The sequence below is a fragment of the Tenrec ecaudatus genome, chromosome 6, assembly GCF_050624435.1.
Source record: "Tenrec ecaudatus isolate mTenEca1 chromosome 6, mTenEca1.hap1, whole genome shotgun sequence".
Classification (NCBI taxonomy): domain Eukaryota; kingdom Metazoa; phylum Chordata; class Mammalia; order Afrosoricida; family Tenrecidae; genus Tenrec; species Tenrec ecaudatus.
This window is the reverse complement of record NC_134535.1, coordinates 34,574,515-34,597,389: the sequence shown is the minus strand read 5'-3', so window position 1 is coordinate 34,597,389 and position 22,875 is coordinate 34,574,515. Positions and strand designations below refer to the sequence as shown.

The 22,875-nt window shown below is 37.2% G+C and overlaps 1 protein-coding gene across 1 annotated transcript in view; it reads right to left on the bottom strand.

Annotated features, from left to right (window-relative positions):
* The window catches only part of EEA1 (early endosome antigen 1), a 150,581-nt gene that overhangs the window by 39,716 nt on the left and 87,990 nt on the right, over window positions 1–22,875 (bottom strand). The window contains exons 11-15 of the mRNA XM_075551182.1: window positions 20,899–21,237; window positions 9,822–9,971; window positions 8,677–8,796; window positions 5,784–5,987; window positions 3,382–3,582 (exon numbers count right to left, since the gene is read on the bottom strand). Of these exons, the coding sequence (XP_075407297.1) occupies window positions 3,382–3,582; window positions 5,784–5,987; window positions 8,677–8,796; window positions 9,822–9,971; window positions 20,899–21,237 (1,014 nt within the window). The remainder of the gene's footprint in view (window positions 1–3,381; window positions 3,583–5,783; window positions 5,988–8,676; window positions 8,797–9,821; window positions 9,972–20,898; window positions 21,238–22,875) is intronic.

Below are 22,875 nucleotides of genomic sequence, written 5' to 3'. Positions count from 1 at the left end.
TATCTTCAGGGAAGGGTGAAAGGTGAACACTCATTTATCTGGTTGAATAAATTGTACACAAATGTTAGAAATCCACGGTTTGCATACAATGAATATTTTTATACACAAATGGAAAAATTCAGAGAATCCATCTTCAAGAACTAAATACTGACATTTTCACAGAAACAATAATTACATCAAGCTATATGGATCTACCCTGAATTAAAAGAAAAAATGGGGCTAGCTACACTTTAAATAATAAAAAATATATCAAGTAAATTAGTAAATTAACAATGGATTTAAGAAATGAACACTAATAACCAAAAAGCCCACATAAAGAAAGCAAAAGGTCCACAGAAAGACAAGAAAGAAAAGCCCCAAATGGATTTCAAAAGGGAGTTTAAAATTTGTTCCTGAGCATGGAGTAGCTAAAATCAGTGGAAGGAATGTTAACGCTCAGCTGAGCTAGATTTCAAAGGATGCTCAAGAAGGCAAAAAGCATTACAGTGAACGATGCAAAAAACAGTAGGTAGCAAACAAAAAGAGACGGACACACTTGAATTCCTCGAGCTGAAATAACTAAGGAAAAGAGTCAAGCCTTCGGTTGCAATATTGAAAAATTCTATGGGAAAGACCCCACTTGTCTATTGCATGTGGGATGCTCACATGTTGCTGTCACGTGGGAAGCTACACTATCAATATTTCACAAATCAGCGCGGTCGCCCTTAGTGAAAGCGTTTCTGTGGAGCTTCTAAACAAAGAACAGATTAGGAAGGAAGAGGCAGTCCACTGCTAAACAATTGGCCGCGGAAAACCTTATGCGCAGTTGCAGAAGATGGTCTGATTTACTGACAAAAGATGAGGCCCTCCGGTCAAAATGCACTCAACATGTAACTGGAGAAGAGCTGCCTCCTCTGAGAAGTGTTGACTTTACTGACAAGGATGACGCAAAACTTTCAAGATCTTCATTTGCTGATAGGGCATGATTTGGAATGGAAAGAAACAGCTGCAAACATCAACTAATAATGAAAAGATGAATTATGCTAATTCTGAACCTTGGAAAGTCATCAAAATTGAAATGGTATGCATAAAGATTTCCAAACTAGGTGAGCTGAAGTTGACTGGTATTGGCCATTTTTAATTAGGCTACCAAATGGTTCGTTATGCTGGTAATGACAACTTCAAGAGGAATGGTATCAAATCCATCATCAAAATGGACATTTCAATATCTATCTTAAATAATGCTGTCTGGTTGAAGTTAAATAAAATTAAAACAAGTTCATGAGCGCTAATATACTACTGAGGTGTATCCCATATGAAGTTAGAGTCCATCTCACAAACAAATTTGATGCGCCGAACACAAATGAGCAAAGACCAAGCAGGTTATGGGATACACCAAATACATTAGACATTAAAAAAAGCTAAAGATCATGAAATTACAGGGAAAAAGAAAGAAACAAAGTAGATGTCAGCAGAGACTCAAACTTGGACTTGACCACATAGTCGCTATAGCAAATGGAAGAAATGATGAAGCTGAAGAGCTAACCAGAAATGTTCAAAGTAGGACAATGAAACGTGAAGACGACGTAGACAGGGAAGGACATGCTCACCGTGTACCAAGCTGAAAGAGCTGAAGACAAAAGTTGAAGCCTTGAGATACAACACTGAAGGATTCTATGGGCCAAAAAAAAAAAAAAAAGAAATGATGTAGAAAACATCAAAAAAGAAGGGATACACACACACAGTACAAAAAAGAAATGACCAACATTCATCCATTTCAAGAAGAGGGCTTCTGATCAAGAACTAATGATATTGAGAGAAGTCCAATCTGCACTGAGAGTACTCACTAGTCTATACCAAGAAATTTGGAAGGCAGATAGCTGTCTAACTTACTTAAGAGATGCATATTGATGGCCAGTCCAAAGAAAGGTGACAGAACAGAAAAGTGGAAATTCTCAAACAATATCATTAATACTATATACAAATAAAAATTAACTGAAGATAATTTTAAAACTACTGGAGCAGTACATTGACCAGGGAGCTTCCAGAGATTCAAACCAGATTTGAAAAAAGATGAGGAGCTAGATACCACTGCTAATGCCAGATGGATCTTGGCTAAAGCAGAAAATAGTAGAAAGATGTTTACTTGTGTTTTATTGACTATGCAATGATATTTTACTATGTGAAACATAACCAAGTATGGACAACATTTCAGAGAATTTTGAAAAGTATCATCGCTGCTAGAACAACAAACAGATCTGTCTTTAAAGAAGTACTGCCAAAATGTTCCTCACAAGTGATCATGATAAGACATAATTTTGGACATATTTCATGAAAGACCAGTTCCCGGAAAGACACTGTGCTTGGGAATGTAAATTTAGACAACTAAAAGATGAAGACACCCAGGAACTGAATTGACACAGTAGCTGCAATAATGGTTCAAATATCACAACTGTGGGGATGGCTGAGGCCCATGCAATGTTTCATTCTTAATCAACTCATGGCATCTAACAACAACATCATGTAAGGCTATTGTATAACTCACGAAATTAATATTATATTTACAAAAAATGAAATGTGGGTTTTCTGTCATTTCTATTAAGTATATGTTATATTTTATTTCTTTTTTGTGTGAGAGAGTGAGTGAGTGAGTGAGTGAGTGAGAGTGAGTGAATTAGTGAGAGTGAGTGAGTGAATTAGTGAGAGTGAGTGAGTGAATTAGAGTGAGTGAGAGTGAGAGAGTGAGTGAGTGAGAGTGAGTGAGTGAGTGAGAGTGAGAGAGTGAGTGAGAGAGTGAGTGGGTGAGTGAGAGTGAGTGAGTGAGAGTGAGAGAGTGAGTGAGTGAGAGAGTGAGTGGGAGAGTGAGTCTATATTTTATTTCTAATGAAATAATTCCCCTAAAAATTTTTAGAAAATTGGGCTTAGAAATATTGTATTACTTTTTCAACAATATTATAGAATAGAAAACCAATGATAAGCATAGAGAAGAAATTTGTCTTAATTCACACTCCATAACTGGGTCATTGGTCAAAACTACTGTATCAGTGTCTGAAAAATATACGTTCTTTATGGTACCGTGTTAAGACTCTTAAAATCAAGCTTTCAAAGAAGATTTCAAAGTAAAAGTAAAAATCCAGCTAATTTGAAAATCTAACAGTATAATATTAGCTAATTTAAACTTAAACAATAAAAGCGCTTAAGCAAAGCCAACAGAAAGCAATGATCCAGTGGACTCGGGTATTATTTTCCAGGAAAGCACACACACGCACGCACGTGCGCGCGCGCACACGCAAGCAAGAAATGGTAAGTGAAATGATAGAAGAGCGTCATATTTTAAAACATCTTATGACTTAAAAATGATGCTCTATCCAACCAAACTCATATATCATACTTCAGTGTTACCTGTACGTCAAGCTGGGAGACTTTCTCCTTACTTTCATTCAATTGACTAGTTAATTCATTGACACTGGTTTCCAGGGAAAGTACGCGGTCTTCTGCAGCTCTTAGGTGGGCCTTCTGCTCCTGCACCTGATCATGCAAATTTTCCTGGGCTTGCTTATGGCTTTCTGACTGATTCTTCAGCTTTTCTGTTAGCTGCATTAACTATCATAGAAAAAGGAAACTGATTAGAAAGGTCACAAATCACGTAAGAAGAATAAAGAGTAGGGATTGATTCGATGGCAGTTAGTATGTTTTTGTTTACGAAAAAGTTCAAATTTAATCACCATGAGTATAATAAACTGCTCTATGATAAATACTTCAAATAAAAACACTTTCCAAAAATAAGTAAACACATTACCTCAAAATCATAACAAATATCTTAAACCTGATTTTACAATTGGTAAAATCAACTTTATAAAACTATCAGTTCTATAAAATACAATGTATTCATTTGAATTGCACACCTTAGAGAAATTTGATATATGTATATACATTAATTTAATCACCACTAGAATGAAAATGTATAATATTTTCTTAGTATCTCCTTTTACAGTCAATATCTCCTGCTTATCTTCAATCCAAACAACTATGCTGTGACTGAGTGAGAAGGGCTCCTGATATATTCTTCCTATGCCTCAATTGTCAAATGTATGTGTTGCAAATATTTCCTCCCAGGCTATGTCCTGCCTTTTACTTTTGTAGTAGTATCTTTTCGAGAACATACAGTTTCTTATTTACATGCAGTTCTATTTATTTTGTTGGTTTTCTTTTCTGATTAGGGCTTTTTGCAGTCCACCTGGGAAATCTGTCAAGCTCAGGACCATGAAGATTTTCACGTCTTTTTGGAGAGATAGGTGGAGGCTTTCTAGCTTTAACCTTAATGTTCAGGTTTAAAATCTATTTTGAGTTCATTTTTTTTTAGTTAAATATTTTTCTATATTGTGTGTGGGGGGGATATTCAACTTTTCTCACACCATTTATTAAAAACAAGTTTTATGGTTAAGATACCTTAGCATCATTGTCAGAAAGTCAGTTGACCATAAGAATGTGTCTACTCTATTTCAGGGATCTGATACTTATCCATACATAAAGATTTCCTGATTTTGATTACTACAGCTTTACATAAAGTCCTAAAATAAGCAATAACTAGATTCCAATCTTATTCTTCTCAAAATTTATTTGGATCGTCCAGATCCCTTGTATTACCAAAGAAATTTTAAAACTTGTTTGTTAGTTTTTATACAAAAGCCAGCTAGTATTTTGAATTATGTATCTCTGAATTGCTACAGTATTTGGAGAACAAATGCCACTATATCAATCTTAATTCTTTTTTCAGCCCATCAACATGATGTTTATTTAGAAAATTTCTCAGAATGTTTTCCATTTTGTTTTTTTAAGCATTTGGTACACAAACCTTCCACTTCTTGAATTAAATCAATTCCTGTATGTGTCCTCTGATGCTGCTATAAATGGTAATTTTTATTTCACCTTCTATTTTGTTTCTAATATATAAAAATAGATTTATTGTATATACACTCTCTATTGGCATTTTATCCTACAACCTTGCTAATTCCAATTTTTCTATAGATCCCTGAGGTTTTGTTAATTTAACCTTATGATTAGTTAAACAAACACCATTTTATTCTGTGATTTTTTTATATGCAATGTGTCTTTCTTTCTGATTTCTTGTAAGAACTTTCTCATTGATTTTTTTCTAATTACATTATGATGTGCTATTATGTCGCTTTCTTTGACATACCTTACTTAAGAGTTCATTCAGGTTCTTGGATCTGTGAATTTACTGTATTTTCAGTTCGTTTTTAGTGAGAATATATAATCTATGACATAAGCCAATTAAACCATTCCCACCTGGATTATTCCGAAACCCTGATTGTATTGCTCAAGTTGTGCAACCATTCTCACCCGCCTTTTCTGAGCTGTTTAATATCATCTCACGCCCTGTCCACTAGGGTTCCTATTTTGTCTTTCACGCAGCTGCTGTCACTCTGGTCCCAAATAAAGGGAGTCTAGTGCTCATGGGAGATATTCTTTACTTAGCTTCAGTCAATGGCTCACATAGTAAATATTTTCTAAATACTTCGGGTTTTTGCTTGAGTTAATGAGAACTTATGGAAGTGAAGAGTGGTGATACTCACACAACATTGTGACTATAATTAATGTCACTGAGTATAGGTGCAGATGATTTCAAAAGCAAATTTTCTGTTTTAGTAACTTTTTAAAGTTTCCTTTACTAACCTTTGATATATATTTTAAAGTGCTAAAAAGAACCAGAATGAAGATTCATTTAAAGAAAATATTTAGATGAATAAAATTTTAGAGATGTAATACATTTGCAAGCTTACTTGCTCCTGCAGTGTGTGGTTTTTTTCTTGTAACTGGTTAAGAACTGCCGTCTCTCCTTCACCAGCCTGGATTTTTGCATAAAGATCTTCTCTTTCTTTCTCTAGTAAAGAAATATTCTCTTTACTCTTCTGTAGTAGGGCTTCAAGGTTCTGGATCTTTTGGTCTTTATCACCAATTTGACGTAGCACTTGTTCCAAATCATTCTGTAAAGAACAAAAGCAACTGCCTTATATACTGAGACCTAACAAATTTATTCTCAAGATTACAGTGAAAAATAATACATTTTGAATCAAACTCTTATTCTTATGTCTTAAAGTGATTATTACATTTTAACATAGCAACTTCAAGGAAATAATACACTTTAAAATAATATAAGCCTATATTATTGATAATCAGCTATTAAAAGAAGAAGAAGAAGAAAGAAAACCTTCAATTAACCACATTTTTTTCCTCCTCACACTCGGACCTCACCTTCTGCTACTCTGCTTATTTGTTTCAAACACAGGACTCCTCATTACTCCTCACTCGTGCCAATTGCACCCCTACCCCGGAGTCTTTGCACTGGTCTTGCCTTGTGCCTGCACTAATTGTTGCTCATGTCAACATCGTCCCCCAATTAGTTAGATGGCTCACTCCCTCTCATTCACATGTTGCCTGGAATGTCACTTTCTCGGTCAAGCCTACCATGACCAATAACAGAAAAATCTGCAGCCTATCCAATCCCCAATCGTCATTATTTTTTCCTCCCATAGCACTTATCATCTAATACCCTAAAGATGTATTGATTTTTTCATGGTTGTCTGCATCCTTCTGCCTCTTATCTCCACTAGAACGTATACTCATGAAATTGGGAAGTGTGGTCTGTATTAGTCACTCATGTTTTCAAGGTGCCTGACACATATCCTCTCAATAGTCATCAAATGAACAGAAAAGTGAATCATGATACCCTGACTCATTGCATTAGCACAGGCTCAACTTAATCCCCTAACAGGACCAATTTGTCAATCCACAATCATAATAGAACCTGTCTTCTTCTACTTTATCAAGGGTCTTAACGTTACAGAGAGCAATGATGCACTACATCACATGTAGAAAATGCCCATAAATTTAAGGGTTCTGACCACACAGCTTTTGCCTCTATCCAAAATTATTTTTTAAAGAGCTCCTACCCAGAGTAAAGTATTAAACAGTCTCTCTGCAAACCTGACAGCAGCCCTCATCACCTTGCTAAGAGAAAGTCAGAGAAGCCTAGAATGCTCAATGATTTGTGTCTATATTAAAATCTGAGATCAGTCACCTTCAAATTTGCTTCTCAGACCTCTGCATTTCAATCGCTAATTGATGAGAGGCAACCTAAGGCCTTTGTTCTCATCCTGTTCTTATTACTGATGATCCCTCTTCCTCATATTCCACTAATCTTCTGGAGCCACAGTTCCAAGTCTAAAAATTTTCCCAGAACAGTCCCTCTGTTTCTACCTTCATTGAAATTTGGTTCTCCATGTAAGGATCCTGATTTCCCCCCTTCAGCCATTTGTAGTCACTAAGCTCACTGTGGTGGGCAAGCAGCAAAGACTCGTCTTTTCCTGGTTGCTCACTGCCACCCCTCTCTCCCCCATGTAAAACCTCCACTGATTTGGAAAGTGTGCCATGAACTTACTCTACCCTCTGCTCTCTGCTGCCATCCTCTATCTAAGTCCCTAGCCCTCATTCACTGAAGACTTGAAACCTGATTTAGGTTTCTCTGCATCCCAATTTGTTCCCAATTTCCTGGAAGATTCAAAATATAGAGTGAATTAAGAGCATGGCCACATTGTTCATATTATCTTAATTGTTCCACCTGAAATTTTCTGAAGTATTCTACATGGACCACGACTTCCTGGCTACCTTCCAGCCCTTTCATGATGATGTTTCTGTTCTTCAAAGTCAAATGACCTCAACATTCTTCCAACTCTAACTCACACTGCACTTTCCAACAAAACTGAATTTTAGTTTGTACTAACCTCAAAGGCTTTGTAGAGTTTCAACTCCTCGCTCTCACTATTTTTCTACCCCAAGAACATCTATCTATCTTTGGATTAAGAGTTCCCCTTCTATGTAGTTTTCCATGATTGCTTTTCCCCATGTGCTGTCTGAGTTAGGTCAACTCTATATTACCATAATGATTTTACACACACACACACACACACACACACACACACACACACACACACACACCTAGAACAATACTAATTGCATTTCTGTACTGTTTGAAATCATCTCATGCTCCTATGAGAGACTTTTTCCGGGTCTTTTCTCTATCTTCTTATCATTCCTCCACAAGAAAATAAAAAGTTAACTGAATAAAAAAGAAACTTCACAGTAAGGATGAGCTATGTTCCCCTTGGTCCTTCTTCTCCCCTCAGTATAACAACCAACCTACCTATCAGAAGGGGGAAGGCTGTCATTTTGCAGCTTTGCTTTTGTCTAGATAGATCAACTTAATTCTGGAGTATGAGAGACTATATGTCACTGAATGCCAAATTATCCACTTTGGCTTTAGTACCAAGTTCTTCACAACCCTTACTGGTGATAAAACTCACTGCCATCAAGTCAATTTTGGCTGAAAGTGACCCTATAGGGCAGGGTAGAATTAACCCTGCACGTTTCCAAGACTATAACTCTTTACCAGAACAGAAAGCTCCCGCAGAGTAGCTGGTGGTTTCAAACCGCTAACCTCACAGTTAGCCATCCAATGTGGCACTCTTCATAATGAAACACCTAGAAAGTTATCTACTATTCGCTCTATCAAACTCTCTCCAGTCAGATTTTCCTATGTTCACCTTTTCTACACAAATTGCTCTTATAAAAAGTGACTTGTTTCATAGAAAGGCTAGTAATTCAAATAATGCTTACCTGGGCTTCTCGAAGTTTTGCTGTAGTGTTTTGTTGAAGAGCTTGTTGTTCTTGATGCTGTTGCTTTGCTTTATCTAATTGATGCCGCAATTCTGTGGTATTTGTTACTGTTTCCTTTAACTTAAAAAAGAAAATGCAGTCTTTAAAGTTGATAACTTAAAGGCATAATACTATAAACAATAGCAAGCATTGTTTCAAATCTCATAATTTGAAAATCTGCGCAGAAAACTAAACTCAGACATATAGCTCGACTTTGAAAAGCTGAATCTCAATACTAATAGAATATTAATTCTATAATGAAGAAATTATTCTCTAAAAACAAACTTGCATTCTTCGAATTCTTTCTCCAAGTTGGCTTCAAAAAGTTCACAGAAAAATAAATTTGAAAAATAATTGAATTTTTCCATGAACATTTTGAAGCTCCTTCAGATGGTCGAGAAACTAATTACATAAAAACCATTTACACCAACAATATAAACCACAGCATATTTATTTTATTTTTCCCAAATCAATATTATATACCATTTATTAGCAAAGAATAGGAATTTCTATCATATCTAGGATTTTAGGTCTCAAAGAAAATCTGTTGCAGAGGTACATGTTTTAGTTCTCAATGTTTCTCGAATTCTCATCAAAGATATAATGCAATGATAATTTTAACTGTAACCATATCATAGGTACCATTTCTCATAATCCCTGTTTAATTGGGGTAGCATTCAATTGTATGTTTTAATTTTAAAAACTCAATGTTTTCATGTACCCGCCATACGTCATTCCTGATTCTCACCAAGTGTTCATGTTTACTGTCCTATCAGGATGTGAGCCTTCCTGACCAAGAAAATGCTTCCTCCAGCAACCTGACAGAGATTTACCTTCAAATTTTTTTCTGCCTGAACTGAAGGAATAGTCTTCTTTGTACTTTTATTAACTTTAGAGATTATACCTATAACAAAAATGACTTAATTTCAGTGATAGTCAAGATGTTTTTTAGTGGGAAAGGATAAGTGTGGTACTTTACATTTAAATAAACTGTCCAATTAAGCTCTGGACAATGAAAAGATGGTTGAAGCCTAAGAGTATTTGAAGTGCATCAAGGCTGGCAATAATGTTGCGAACACAGAGAGAGTAGATGTTAGCCAGTTCACCTGTTCTTCTAAACGAGAAAGTCTGAGTTGCAGATCAGCCACTAGTTGTTCTTTTTCCATCAGTTTTTCACTCGAAAGCTGTCTCTGCTCCTTCAGCCTGCCGTGAGCCTCCCCAAGTTGGCGTTCTGTCTCCAAAAGTTTGCCATGTAACTATGAAAAAAGAAAAAAAAATTTATGCTTATATTTCAACATACACACAAACACCACCAACATCACTGTCATCACCAAGCTCCCAAACAATATTTCACTTTTATCAGTGTAAGTACAATATCCTAATTTTCACCATCCTGTGGAGAACCTTCACAGAGTAAATTTAACTCTACATGAATTTTCATCACATTAAGGTTATTTTTGCTTTGGACTTCTTAAAAAAACGTGAAGAGAAAATAAACATGTCCTAAGTCTCAGGTGAATCCCCTGTGACAAGAGATCAGGGATATGAATGCATTGGAAACTGATTCAGTTTGGGTAAAATGTAACACCTTATCATCTGATTTCCCTTTTGATTCATTTTAAATTTATTCTAGTTTAATACTCTCTGCTTTCTTTTCAATGGAGGCTTTTCTCTTTTTCACTTTTCTCTTTTAGTGTTTTTTGCCTTTTTAATGTTTTTCTGGATTTAATGTAATTCAGAACAGATAAATCTATAGAAACAGTAACTAGGTTAATGTTCCTTGAGGGTATGAGAGGGGAGATTGGAGGAAAATGGGGAGTTGATTATAATGAGTACAAGAAAGAAGAAATGTTCTAAAACTGATTGTGGTGATGACTATAACTCTTCTTAATCTGATTAAACTATTTGTGTGATTTGTAAATTATATGCCAATAAAACTTTTACATAATAACAGTATATTATATGATTGTATATATCCACCACTTGCCTGTCAGTGTGCCATGCTGTGGTGGCCTGTGTGTTGCTGTGAAGCTGGGAAATGTGTTACTGGGATTTAAAATGCCAGCAGTCACCCGAAGAACAGGTTTCAGCAGAGGTTCCAGATTCAGAACAGACAATGAAGAAGGACTTGGCTCCCTCCTTATGCTTAGCTTCAAAGCATTGTCAAATACTGAAAGCCTAAACAAAGGAAGCAAAATATTGTCGAAGATCCTGCCAGCAGAAGCACCCCTCAGATCTGAGAGCACTTGCAATGTGGCAATGTTACTGAAGAGGAGACGATTTCTTGAAGGGGAGTCAATCATAGGAGTGGGAGTGGAGCCTTTCGTTTTCATTCAGGATTTTCATTTGCTGACGGGGCATACTCAAAGTAAAGAAAAATGCCTGCAAAACTCTTCGGATAAGAACTTGGAATGTGCTAAATAAGAATTTAGGAAAATCAGAAGTTAAGGAGCTGACTAGAAAATTCCAAAGGACAGCTCGAAAAGACAAAGCCAAATATTATTTAAAATGTGCAAAGACCTAGCATTAGAAATGAAAAGGGAAGAACACTCTCAGCCTTTCTGAAACTTAAAAAACTCAAGCCTGAGTTGCAATTCTAAAATATTCTGTAGGCAAAATATTGAATGATGCAGGAAGCGTCAAGAGAAAAGTATACAGAGTCACTGTTCCAAAAAGAACTACGACAGTCCACCATTCCACTTCAGGAGGTACCATATAAGCAAGAACCAATGATGTTGAGGAAGAAGTTCAAACAGCTTTGAATACATTAGTCAAAAACAAGGCTCCAGGAACTGATGGAATTCCCACTGAAATGTGTCAGAAGCTGCAGAAGGACTGGAAGTACGCACTGGTCTATGCCTTACAATTTGGAAGATAGCTACTTGGCCAACTGACTGGAAGAGATCTGTATTTGGGTCCAAAAAGAAAGGTGACCCAACAGAATGCTCAAACTATAGAACTATATCATTGATATTGCATACAAGCAGAATTTTGTTTAGATCATCCAACAACGGTTGTAGCAATACACTGAAAAGAAACTGCCAGAAGTTCCCGCCAGATTCAGAAAGGATGTTGAATGAGGGTTATCACTGCTGATTGCTGATATCAGATGGATCTGGGCTCAAAGTAGAGAATACCAGAAAGATGTTTACTTGTGTTTCCTTGATTATGCAAAGACATTAGACTGTGGACCATAATATACTATGAATAAGCTTGAGAAGAATGGAAACTCTCAAACACTTCATCATGCTCACTGAAATATGCACGTGGATCAAGAGGCAGTTGTGTGAATGAAATAAGGGAATACTGCATGGTTTAAAGTCAGGGAAGGTGTGTCAGGGTTGAACCCTCTCACCATATTTGCTCATGCTGTATGCTGAGCAAATCAGCAGAGAAGCTGGATTATATGAAGATTATAACATCAGGATTGGAGGAAGACTTATTAACAACCTCCATATGCAGTTCACACAACCTTGCTTGCTAAAAGTGAAAAGGACGTCAAGCATTTGCTATTGAAACTCAAGGATTTTCTCCATAAGTATGGATGACAACTCAACGTAAGAAAGACTTAAAATCTCACAACTTTACCAACAGGTAGCATCATGATAAATGGAGAAAAGGTTGAAGTTGTCAAGCATTTTGTCTTGCTTGGATAAACAATCAATGCTCATGGAAACAATGGTCGAGATCAAGAGACCAGTTACATTAGGTAAATCACAAGGCCTCTTTATAGAGTACTGAAAAGCAAGAATGTTACTTTGAGAACTAAGGTATGCCTGACCCAAAGGCATAGTATTCTCCATAGCATCATATGCATGTAAAAGTTGGACACTGAATAAGTAACAGTGAAGAAGAATCAATGCATTTGAATTGTGGTAATGAAAGAATATTGAGAGTACCATGAACTACTAAGAGGATAAACCAATCTGTGTTGCAAGGAGTAGGCCCAGACTGCTCCTCAGAGGCAAGGTTGGCAAGACTTCTCACATACTTCAGACATACTGCTCGGAGAGACCACTCTTTGGAGAAGGACATCATATTTGGTAAACTGGAAGGGCAGTGAAAAAGAGGGAGACCCTCAACGAGAGGGGTTGACACAGTAGCTACAACAGCAGTCCTGGCAGAGGAACAGTTGTGAGGATGGCACAAGCCTGCGCACTGTTTCATTCTGCTGTGCATAGGGTCACTATAAGTTAGAGACAACTCAATGGCACCTAGCAACAACATGTCTACATCTATATATAATGCCCCCAGTAACTATCACTTGGCTGTAAGCATCAAAACCACTTGAGTAGCTTAACAAAATAAAATCAAGCTTAAAAACCAACACACATCTAGGTCATACTCAGACCCAGTTTTTAAATCTGTATGGATTTTAGTCAGTTTTCATAGTTGAGATCTACAAATGGCTTCTTAAGTTGGATTTATCCAATAGATAAGAGCCTCAAAGTACTTCCCAAGCACTCACATTTGCAGGTGATCTCTTAATAAACATAAAGTATTACATTTAAAACAAAATATTATAATCACTGTGTAATTAGTGTGAGCCAAACTAAATTTTTTCAGCAGAAATTCTTCTGCAATAGACAAAGAATGGAATATTGTTGGTAGTTGGATGCGAATAGTACTTGGACTATTTACTAGCTGAGCGAACTTATCCAAGTCATGAACCTTGTTTTGGCCTCGATTTTCTCCTCTGTAAATTGGGGATAATAATCATACCTGTCTGGCAGGGTTGCTGGGAGGGTGAAATGAATCAATGTTGGAAAAAATCAGCAGGGCTGGCTCCAAAACAAGCCCGGTCTAAGGGCTTGCCATTACAATATCAGTTTGAATAAAATGGAAGATGACCTCATGCTTGGGAAAAAAAGGTTATCCAAAGATATAGCGTCTGGGTCCTACAGGATTGAAATTAAACAAGCAGCCATCTAGCAACGAAGCAACAAGCTCAAAGGAAGAAGCACACCAACCTGTGAGATCAGTTGATGGGTTCAGGTAACAGACGACCCCAAACAAACAAACAAACAAAAACCATATTGTTGAGAATGAGGGGGTCAGAGCAGAGACCCAAAATCCATCTGTAGACAATGGGACATCCCCTCACAGCAGGGTCACAAGGAAGGGAGAGTCAACGGGGGCTCAGTCAGGCACTGATGAAACACACAATATTCCTCTGGTTCCTTGAGGTTTCCTCACACTCCACGATCATGACTCCAGTCCTGCCTTTCACTGCGGGCTAGAGCGGAGTATGCACACAGTTACAGATAAGCGATGAGCTTACGACACACAGGATCCAGGAACAGGAATGGGAGTAGTGATACCAGGAGGGTAGGAGGAAGGTGGGAAGAAGAGGGGAGGAAGGGGGAACTGACTGCAATGATCAACACATATATATACATACACACACACACACACACACACACACACACACACCCCAGGGGGATGAACAACAGAAACTGCAGGGAAAGGGCGACAGTACAAGAAAATAATGATGGCAACACATGTACAAATATGCTTGATACAATTGATGTATAGATTGTTTTAAGAGCTGTAAGAGCCCCCAAAAATTATCTTTTAATTAAAAATAAATAAATACAATCAAAACAATACAAAAACAAGGCATGTGATCCTCAGTCATTAACTTTAAAATCCCATCAAGCTAAGATCAAAGAACTTTGTCCTAAGGCTAATAAGAGTCCTCGCACTCCCAATTTCTTTACTTTCTCTGATGCCAGCAGGAGTAGCAGTTGATTTTTATGGAAGGAGAGAAAGGGAGAAAAGCAAATTGGCTTCCTTCCATTAAGAAAAGAACAAGTTTTCACTGATTTCTACATTGCTGCAGAAATGAGTGCAGGGCAGGGCCCAGGCACTGAACAAGCGCTGCACACTAGCCTCCACACCGCTCTTAAAATCAAGTGAGGGCACTCGAACAAAATACAATTGCTCATGGTCATTCAGAAAAAAGTAGACCTCTTTGGACTCTGTGCCACAGTTGCACATATATACCCGCCTACTTCATGAAAAGCCACTGACAGCAAGAAAAAGGTAAAAGTTCTATAAGAAAAGCAGACCAACTATTTCCTCCTGCTTTGAAGTTGCCTACGGCTGCTGAGTTAGAAGTGACTCAATAGCAGCGAGTGTGTTCTTTATCAGAACATTCCCTCCATCCTTGGCTAAGAAAACCAAAGCTGACTTTAAGCAAAGCACCTCTTCCAGCTAACACACACAGCAATCCGCAGCAGAGAACTCCTTCCTTTCACTCCCGCTCCCTATCTGGACCCTGACAGCGCCTCTGCCAGCTTCTGGAACGGAGGCACAAACCAAGGTTGCACAGCACAGCTCTGCACCAACACGGAGGCAACGCAGTGGGTTAGCAAGTATTCAAGCTTTCTCGTACAGCCCGACGAGTTAAGTCCAATCCATGAAACAAATCAAAGCCACTATAATCAAGTTGATTCAGACATAGCAACAAAGAGGTCTTTATCCTTCACGTATGTAGGTGCTTAGTCTCTTAAAAGGTTTTACTCATTTCTATTTTAGAAATCAGTGGTTTTCAACCTTCCTAATGCCGCAACCTTTTAATACAGTTCCTCGGGTTGTGGTGACCCCCAACCATAAAATTATTTTTGTTCCTACTTCATAACTGTCATTTTGCTACTGATATCAACTGCAATGTAAATATCTGATATGCAGGATGTATTTTCATTGTTACAAATAGAACATAATTAAAGTGTAGTGATTAATCACAAAAACACTATATAATAATAGATTGTGAAATATTCATTTCTAATTATAAGTAAATGAAATTTTGTCTAGAAACCTGGTGTAGCATGTGTCACAGTCTTCATCCCGGGTACTCATATGTGGGTGTATCTGCATGTGGACAGACCCACCTGGAGACCAATAAAGCAGTGGTGTCTCGGTTCCTAAGACCGTCGGAAACATGTATTTTCCGACGGTCGTAGGTGACCCCTGTGAAAAGGTCGTTTGAACCCCAAAGGGGTCACAACCCACAGGTTGAGAACCGCAGTTCTAAATGTTTTAATAAAAATCTCCTGACACTGTTATAAATGGATGACTAATTTTTTCCCTGAGAAAGTTAGATTTAGTATGTTTAAGCTGGAGCCCAGAAATACATGATTTTGTAATAAGCACCAGATGATACCTAATTTCAGAGAAGTTCAGATATCACTTTTCAAAAAGAATAATTTTGGAAAAGCAACAGGTGTCAACCTCAGCTACACAGGAAACTTAAATATACCAATGTTCAGGCCTACACCAGAGATTGTGACTGACCCAAGCCAGAAGGATCAGGTCTCAGCAGCGGTAATTTAACAAATCTCTCCAGGTGTTCAAAAGTGCAGAGTTGAGAACCTTTTTCTTAAAGACAATCGTTGCTCTGAAGTGAAGACTCTCTAAAGAGAGACAGTAAGGGAAAGCTATGCATTATAAATAACTGTCATTCATAACTCCACGGTTCTCATTAAATGTCTAACCTTTAAGAAAGGTATGAGTCTTAAAGCTGCCAAAGAGGGAAAGCTGGGGCCAAGCCACTTTAAACAAATACGCTAAAGCCTGTTGGGATAAAGCTCTGGTGACGCTGTGAATTCGGTGTTGGACTGCTAACTGCAAGTCCGGCACAAACCCACCAGCCATTCCACAGGAGAAAGATGAGGCTAACTGCTTCCATAAGGATTTATAGTCTCCGAAACCCTATAGCGCTGAGTCTGAATCAACTCGATGGCAGTACGTTTGATTTAGATATCAGAGAAAGAGATTAAAACAATACTTGTGGGATTTCTAATAGAATGTTGGTGTCGCTGTTGCATGACACTGAATTGATTTTAACTCACAGAGCCCCCAGTGGTGGAGAAGAATCACTCTAAAAGATCTTCTTGGATACAATCTTTATGGAGGCAATTTGCAAAGTCTTTCTTCTATCTGCCAGCTGGGGGGGGGGGTGGAGTTTGAACCACCAACCTTGAGATTAACAGTCAATTACAAATCATTTGCACCATTCCAAATTCCTGATATTATGAAGAGCAAAGTTCAATGTTGATAGTACAGAAAATGCAAATAAGTGACTACCTAGTGTAAAGTATTATAAAGAATGAGAAAAAAAAAAGGAAGGTGGGAGACCAAAAAGACTGAAATAAAGTGGCTTCCAAAGTCCTTGCTAAGGAAGAAAATGAGTTCAGAATCAGCCTTGGGGAGGACAGATGTTAAAAGCACTCTAAGAAAGGAAAGGAGGGTGCGGGGAGCAGACGGGTGGCAAAGAGAAGTGTTAGTGGATTTGAAAAAGGTCATCAATGTGGCTTCACAATGCTCTGAGAGAAGTTTCAAGATGTACGTATTAAAAATAGAGGCTCCCCAAGTGGTGTACGCAGTTAGTGCTCAGCAGAGCCCCAAGAGACCACGACTCTTATCCATACCCGTCAGTCACCACAGACCACTACTAGTATCCTTTCCCTAACCCAAGACCAAATCAATACCCTCTCCTGTTTCTTAAAAGTTTCTTACCATTAGTTTGCTCTCTTTCTCTCTGCCTTGAATAACTTCCTGCCTTCAAACTACCATTTGTCAAAATCCTACTCATTGTTCACAATTTCAAGCACCGCCTCTCTCACAAATTCTTCCTGAATAAACTAATTTCTTCATATGAAGTACTATTTTAAAAAAAACAAGAGAAATTCCTCCATATTCTCATCGTATAAAGGAGTTTCAACAAAAAGCTCATGGAAAAAATGGAACTAAAAGATAATGTATTTTTTTCTATAAGCTCATCGAAGTCCCCTTACATAAGATAGCTTTGTAATTTTCATGTACTTTGCAATCTATATAATCATTCAATGTAATTTCTATTTCCTATTCATTGCTACTTTTCCTAGCAAATGAATTACATTGTCTTTTGCAAAGAATACACTTAATTTGCTTATTGAACAAAAATTCAAATGCAAGTTATTTATTGCTATCTCCAAACTTTGATTTCCTTGCACTATAAATGTCTGTATTTGCACATCCACTCACTCACTGAAACATCTGCTATTTCACAAGCACTGCACCAGATAGTGAGGATAACAAATCTCCACAAAGAATTCAGTCTGGTAAAGATAGACATATTGATAAATTATGATTCTATACTGTACTATGGTAAATTTAATGATCCAATAAAGTGACATGTATGTGCGCTTAAAAACTGGTTTTTTTTCCTTAGGAGAGAGATAAGAGCAATGCTTAGTTGGAGAAGAGACAACTAAGTGAATTAAATACCATGTAGTGACACTGATTATTTTGTTCAAATTGTATAATGACTCACACTTGTTTTCCAAGTAGTTCTCATATGAATATAAATTCAGCTCTGTTGCAAACTGGGCTACACACTGAGCTGCTAATCACAAGATCAGTGGTTCGAACCCACCAGCTGCTCTGTGGGAGAAAGATGACTGATTGACATCACATATGAACCCTAGTAATATTCCAATTTATGTTCAAATTCAACTTGAAGACCCAAAAATTATAAACCAAACTTGTTCATAATCTCAGGACTAATTGTAAATAAAATTATATATTAACAACAAAAAAGGATTTTAATCTCCTGATTATTTTAATCTCCTCCAAGTACTTATGTTTCAACTAATTTTAATAGACTATAAAACCAAAAGTCCTAACTCATCGTCATTGAGTGAATGCCAATTAATAGAGAACCCTCTATGGCAGTGGTTCTCAACTTTCCTAATGACAGCTCCCCATGTTGTGGTGACCCCAAAATAAAATTATTTTCACTGCTACTTCATAACTGTAATTTTGTTACAAGTCAATGACAGATAATTATATCTGACAGATATTACACCAAATCAATTGTCAAAGAGCTGATTCTGACTCACAGAGACCTTCAAGGGCAGAGTAGAACTGGCCCATTGGGTTCCGAGGCTGTAATCTTCTTCACAGGAAAAGACTGCCATATGTTCCTCCAGCAGAGTGGCTAGGGGTTTGAACTGCTTGCTGGCCTCAGTGCACTTAAGCACTATATCACTAAGGCTCCTTTGACACCTTATTTACCTATAAAAAATAGTTACTACTATATTATTTTCTTCTTTCAAAATATCTAATCTTTACAATATTGATTTTACAATAATTGTATGTTTCAAAGTTAGCAGCATTCTTCTGAGGGCGAAGGAGTGTCCACATAGTTGGGATTGGGGCCGGTCCCACAGACCTCTCTACTGGTTCCCTGGTACATGCCACTATGTTGTATTCACATCTTGGCGCATCGGGTTGAAGCCAGAGATCAGCACTGGGGCTCCAGCTTGGAGAGAGGGGTGCATCAGATTAGAGCACATGGGAGAAACACAAAGGGATGGAGAGGGAGGAGAAGGACATCCTAGCCCACCAAGCCATAAAGACAATGTTCCTGCTCAGAGCAGATAACACATAGGGAGGGCCGTAGGGCTGGCCCCACCACAGGACACGGTGTCCCTCACTGAACCATGATGCTGCGGGGGACAGCACTGGAGACACAGTGTGGGAACAGTGCCCGGTCTGGCCCCATCACCCTGGGGCGAGGCACGGAGGGCTGCAGCAGAGGTTGCAGAGTGATGAAACCCCCGGGGAATACCAAAATTAAAGTTGGGAGACAGAGTGTGGCTCTGTGGAAAACACTCGTAAATGCAACAAACAGACCTTGAACTATTTATAGGCTTTTCCATTTTTGTCAGTGGCTTTCTTTGTGTTACTGTTATTTTGTTCTTGATTTTTGCTGTTCTTATTGTTTTGTTGGTTTTGACTTCCTTTGTTGGTTTATTTGGCTTTGCCTGGTTTTTGCACTTATTAATGTATCTGCAGGTCTATCTAGATAAGAAAGGCAGGATAAATAATTCGGAGATTAAAAGAACAGAACCTATGGTTCCAGGGGGATATGGGGTTAAGGGAGGTGGGAGAAAGGAAGCAGGGGGGGGGGGCCTACCCAGGGAGAAGGGAACAATAAGTGAACTAAAATCAATGGAAGGAAGGTCATAGGATGGCTAGTGGAGCGCAATCAAGGGTAATGTAGCAGCGGAGAATTACTAAACCTGAATGAAGACTGAACATGATGGTAGGACAAAAGGGAAGCAAAAAGGAAATAAAGGAAAGAACTAGTAGTCAAAGGAAATTTATAGAGGCCTGTACATATGTAAATATATATGTATACACACACACACACATATATAAAACAAGAAGAGAATAGAACTATGTAATCACAGCTATATGTTAAGAATTAAGGTTTCAGATGGACATTGGGCCTCCACCCAAGTACTCCCTTAATACAAGAACACTTTGTTCTAACAATCTGCCATTCTGTGATGCTCACCTTACCTACAAGAAGGGAGGAATGTATGGATTGTTATAAGAGATGTAAGAGACCCCAATAAAAATATATTTTTAATTTAGTAGCAAAAAGAAAAAAGTGAGAAGTTTTCAATTAAAGGATATTTAATAATTTAGAATAATTATCAAAGCTAATAGCTAACAAGGAGCCCTGATAATGTAGTGGTTACACATTGGGCTACTTCCCACAAAGCAGCAGTTCAAAATCACCAGCTGCTCTGGAGGAAATAGACGAGGCTTTTTACTCCTGTAGCGTATCATCTTATAAACCCACAGGGACAGTTCTACTCAGGCTGCTGAGTCAAAATCAACTTGGTGGCAGTGAGTGTTTTAGTTTTTGAAGCATTGTACGAAATGCATTGGGTGTTTAACCACTGGGTTTCTAATCCAAAAGTTAGCTGTTCAAAACCACCAGCTTCTCCGAGGGAGAATGTTGAGGTTTTCTACTCTCTTAAGAGGCATATAGCCTCAGAAACCCACAAGGGCAGTTCTGCCCTGTCCTATAGGGTCGCTAGGAAGGGCAATAGATTCAATGGCAGTGTGGTTTGCTTTTGTAACACCTACCAAGTGCTTGTCATTTGCCAGGTCTATCAGGAGACATTCACAAACACTTCACAGCAAAGCTGTAAGGCATATACTATAAATTTTCCCTCATCTTACAGATACAGGAAACCAAATTAAATTAATTAATTGAAAACTGATGGAACACTACAGTGTAACTTTTAAGAGTTAGTGCAAAAGAAGAATGAAAACAATTTAAAAGTCACACTAGAGAGAAGCCACAGAGTTGCTACACTAAATAAAATTCAGATCACTTACTTGGTTAATTTCGCTTTGGAGTTGTCGTCCATGCTGCTCCTTTTCCTCCCTCTGCTGCTGTAGCTGTTTAAACTCTGCCTTAAGATGTTGGTACTGAGTCTCTATTTCTGACACTTCCTCTTTCAGCTTTTGAGCAGCTTCTCCCTTTTCACCCAGTTCTGCCTGTATTCTCTGGAGTGAAGTTTCAGAAGCAGATAATCTTGATTGAAGCTGTTGACAGTCTAGGTCTTTTTGATGAAGGCTTGCCTGTAAATTCTTTTTACTCACAGATTCTTCAGCATGTTTCTCCTCTAATTGTGTATAGTCATGTTCTTTCTTCTGTAATTTTTGAGTCAAATTCTGAAACATCAATTTAACAATTTATTTCCTTTTCTAGCATTTTATATTAAAGTCTAATTCCTTATTTTTCTTTTGTTTGTAAAGGCAAGCATCTGGTGTCAAATGATCAGACTAATTGAAATATCAACACATGTAAGTGTAATGATCTAAAGATACCACTTACCAATCTTCTGTAACTTAATACTATTATGTATAACTTTTAAAACAAACACCTTCAATAAAAGATCTGGAATGATCAATCCAGTCAATGGTGGAGTTTGATATTAATAGTCTTATAACAAATAATGTTGTACATTTTAAGACAACACAGAAAAATACAAGGCATTAATAAGAATTTTACCTCAATTTTCAAAAGACATACATGCTAAGAATTCAAAATAGGTCCTATCAAAACATTTACTTGACATTTATTACACTCACTTATATGCATTTTAGTGGAATAGGAAAATAGTATAAAACAATTAAACTTGTTTAAGCAGACTACAATCTAAATGAAATGGACAAACATAAAAAAATTCAAATTACGTTAACCATAATACAAAACAAGAAATGTAATAGAAAATATTCAATTAAATTTCTTAATTATTTTTTAAAACTAAAATTTTCAAAATCATATAGGACTAATTTGTAAAAATCACAAAAATAATTAATTTGAGATTAGTTTTTAAAATGTCAAAAAAATTTAAGGACTAGTTAAATCCATCCCATCTACTCTATACTAAGAACGGAAATAAACTTTCAAAAAGTTTTTGTAAAAACAGAATGAATAGATTCATGGAATTTTGCCAAGAACTTTCTGGAGCCCCAAGTATACACCACACACAAATGAGGCTGCAACAAGTGATATGTATAGAAACGGCAAAGCTGTTAGCTGAGCTTTTGCAATGAAAACAAAATTGGAAAAACAACAGTAAAAGTTCTTGAACATTTGACTAAAGTGAACTAAAGTAAATAATCAAATAAAAGTATATAATAAAAGCAGCAGTGTCCAGAGGGATGATGTTAAGGCTATATAAGACAGCAAAGAGAGGAGATAAATTTTGAGGTAAGGAGAGCAAACAGTACTCAGTGTTACAAACTTTTCAATCTTTTCATGGAACCAGTAGCAAGACCATGACTAAATTTTTTAAGACATTTTTAATTACAAAAAGATTAATGAAAATAATAATAGCCATTGTACATGCCCATATGAAGTCTTACAGCAAAATATGAGATAACATTATCATTCTCCATATTAAAGATGATTTAAGTAGGAGTTGAAAGTACTTAATACGATTTAGCCAACTGGCAGTCATCTATTAACATTCTAAGTTTTATAAATTTTCACAACACAATTAAGGCACTCTAAATCAAAAAAGACAGTAAACCACATGCTATAAATTCAAGTTATGAAATGAATGTTAAACTGATCTTACAAGTATTTGGGCCAAAGAACATTTCCTTCAACACGCCTCATCATTCTTTGATTTTTTTTCACCAACTGTTCTTAGGACATATTTTCTTAATGAGAAAATTTCTCGGTTAGTCTCTCTTATTTACCTTTTGATTACCCCTGCAAGAAGATGAATGCAAGAAGAATGGCATCTTCTTTAATGCTTTACAGCTTACACAGTGGTTTCAGTAATCTAATCTCATTTG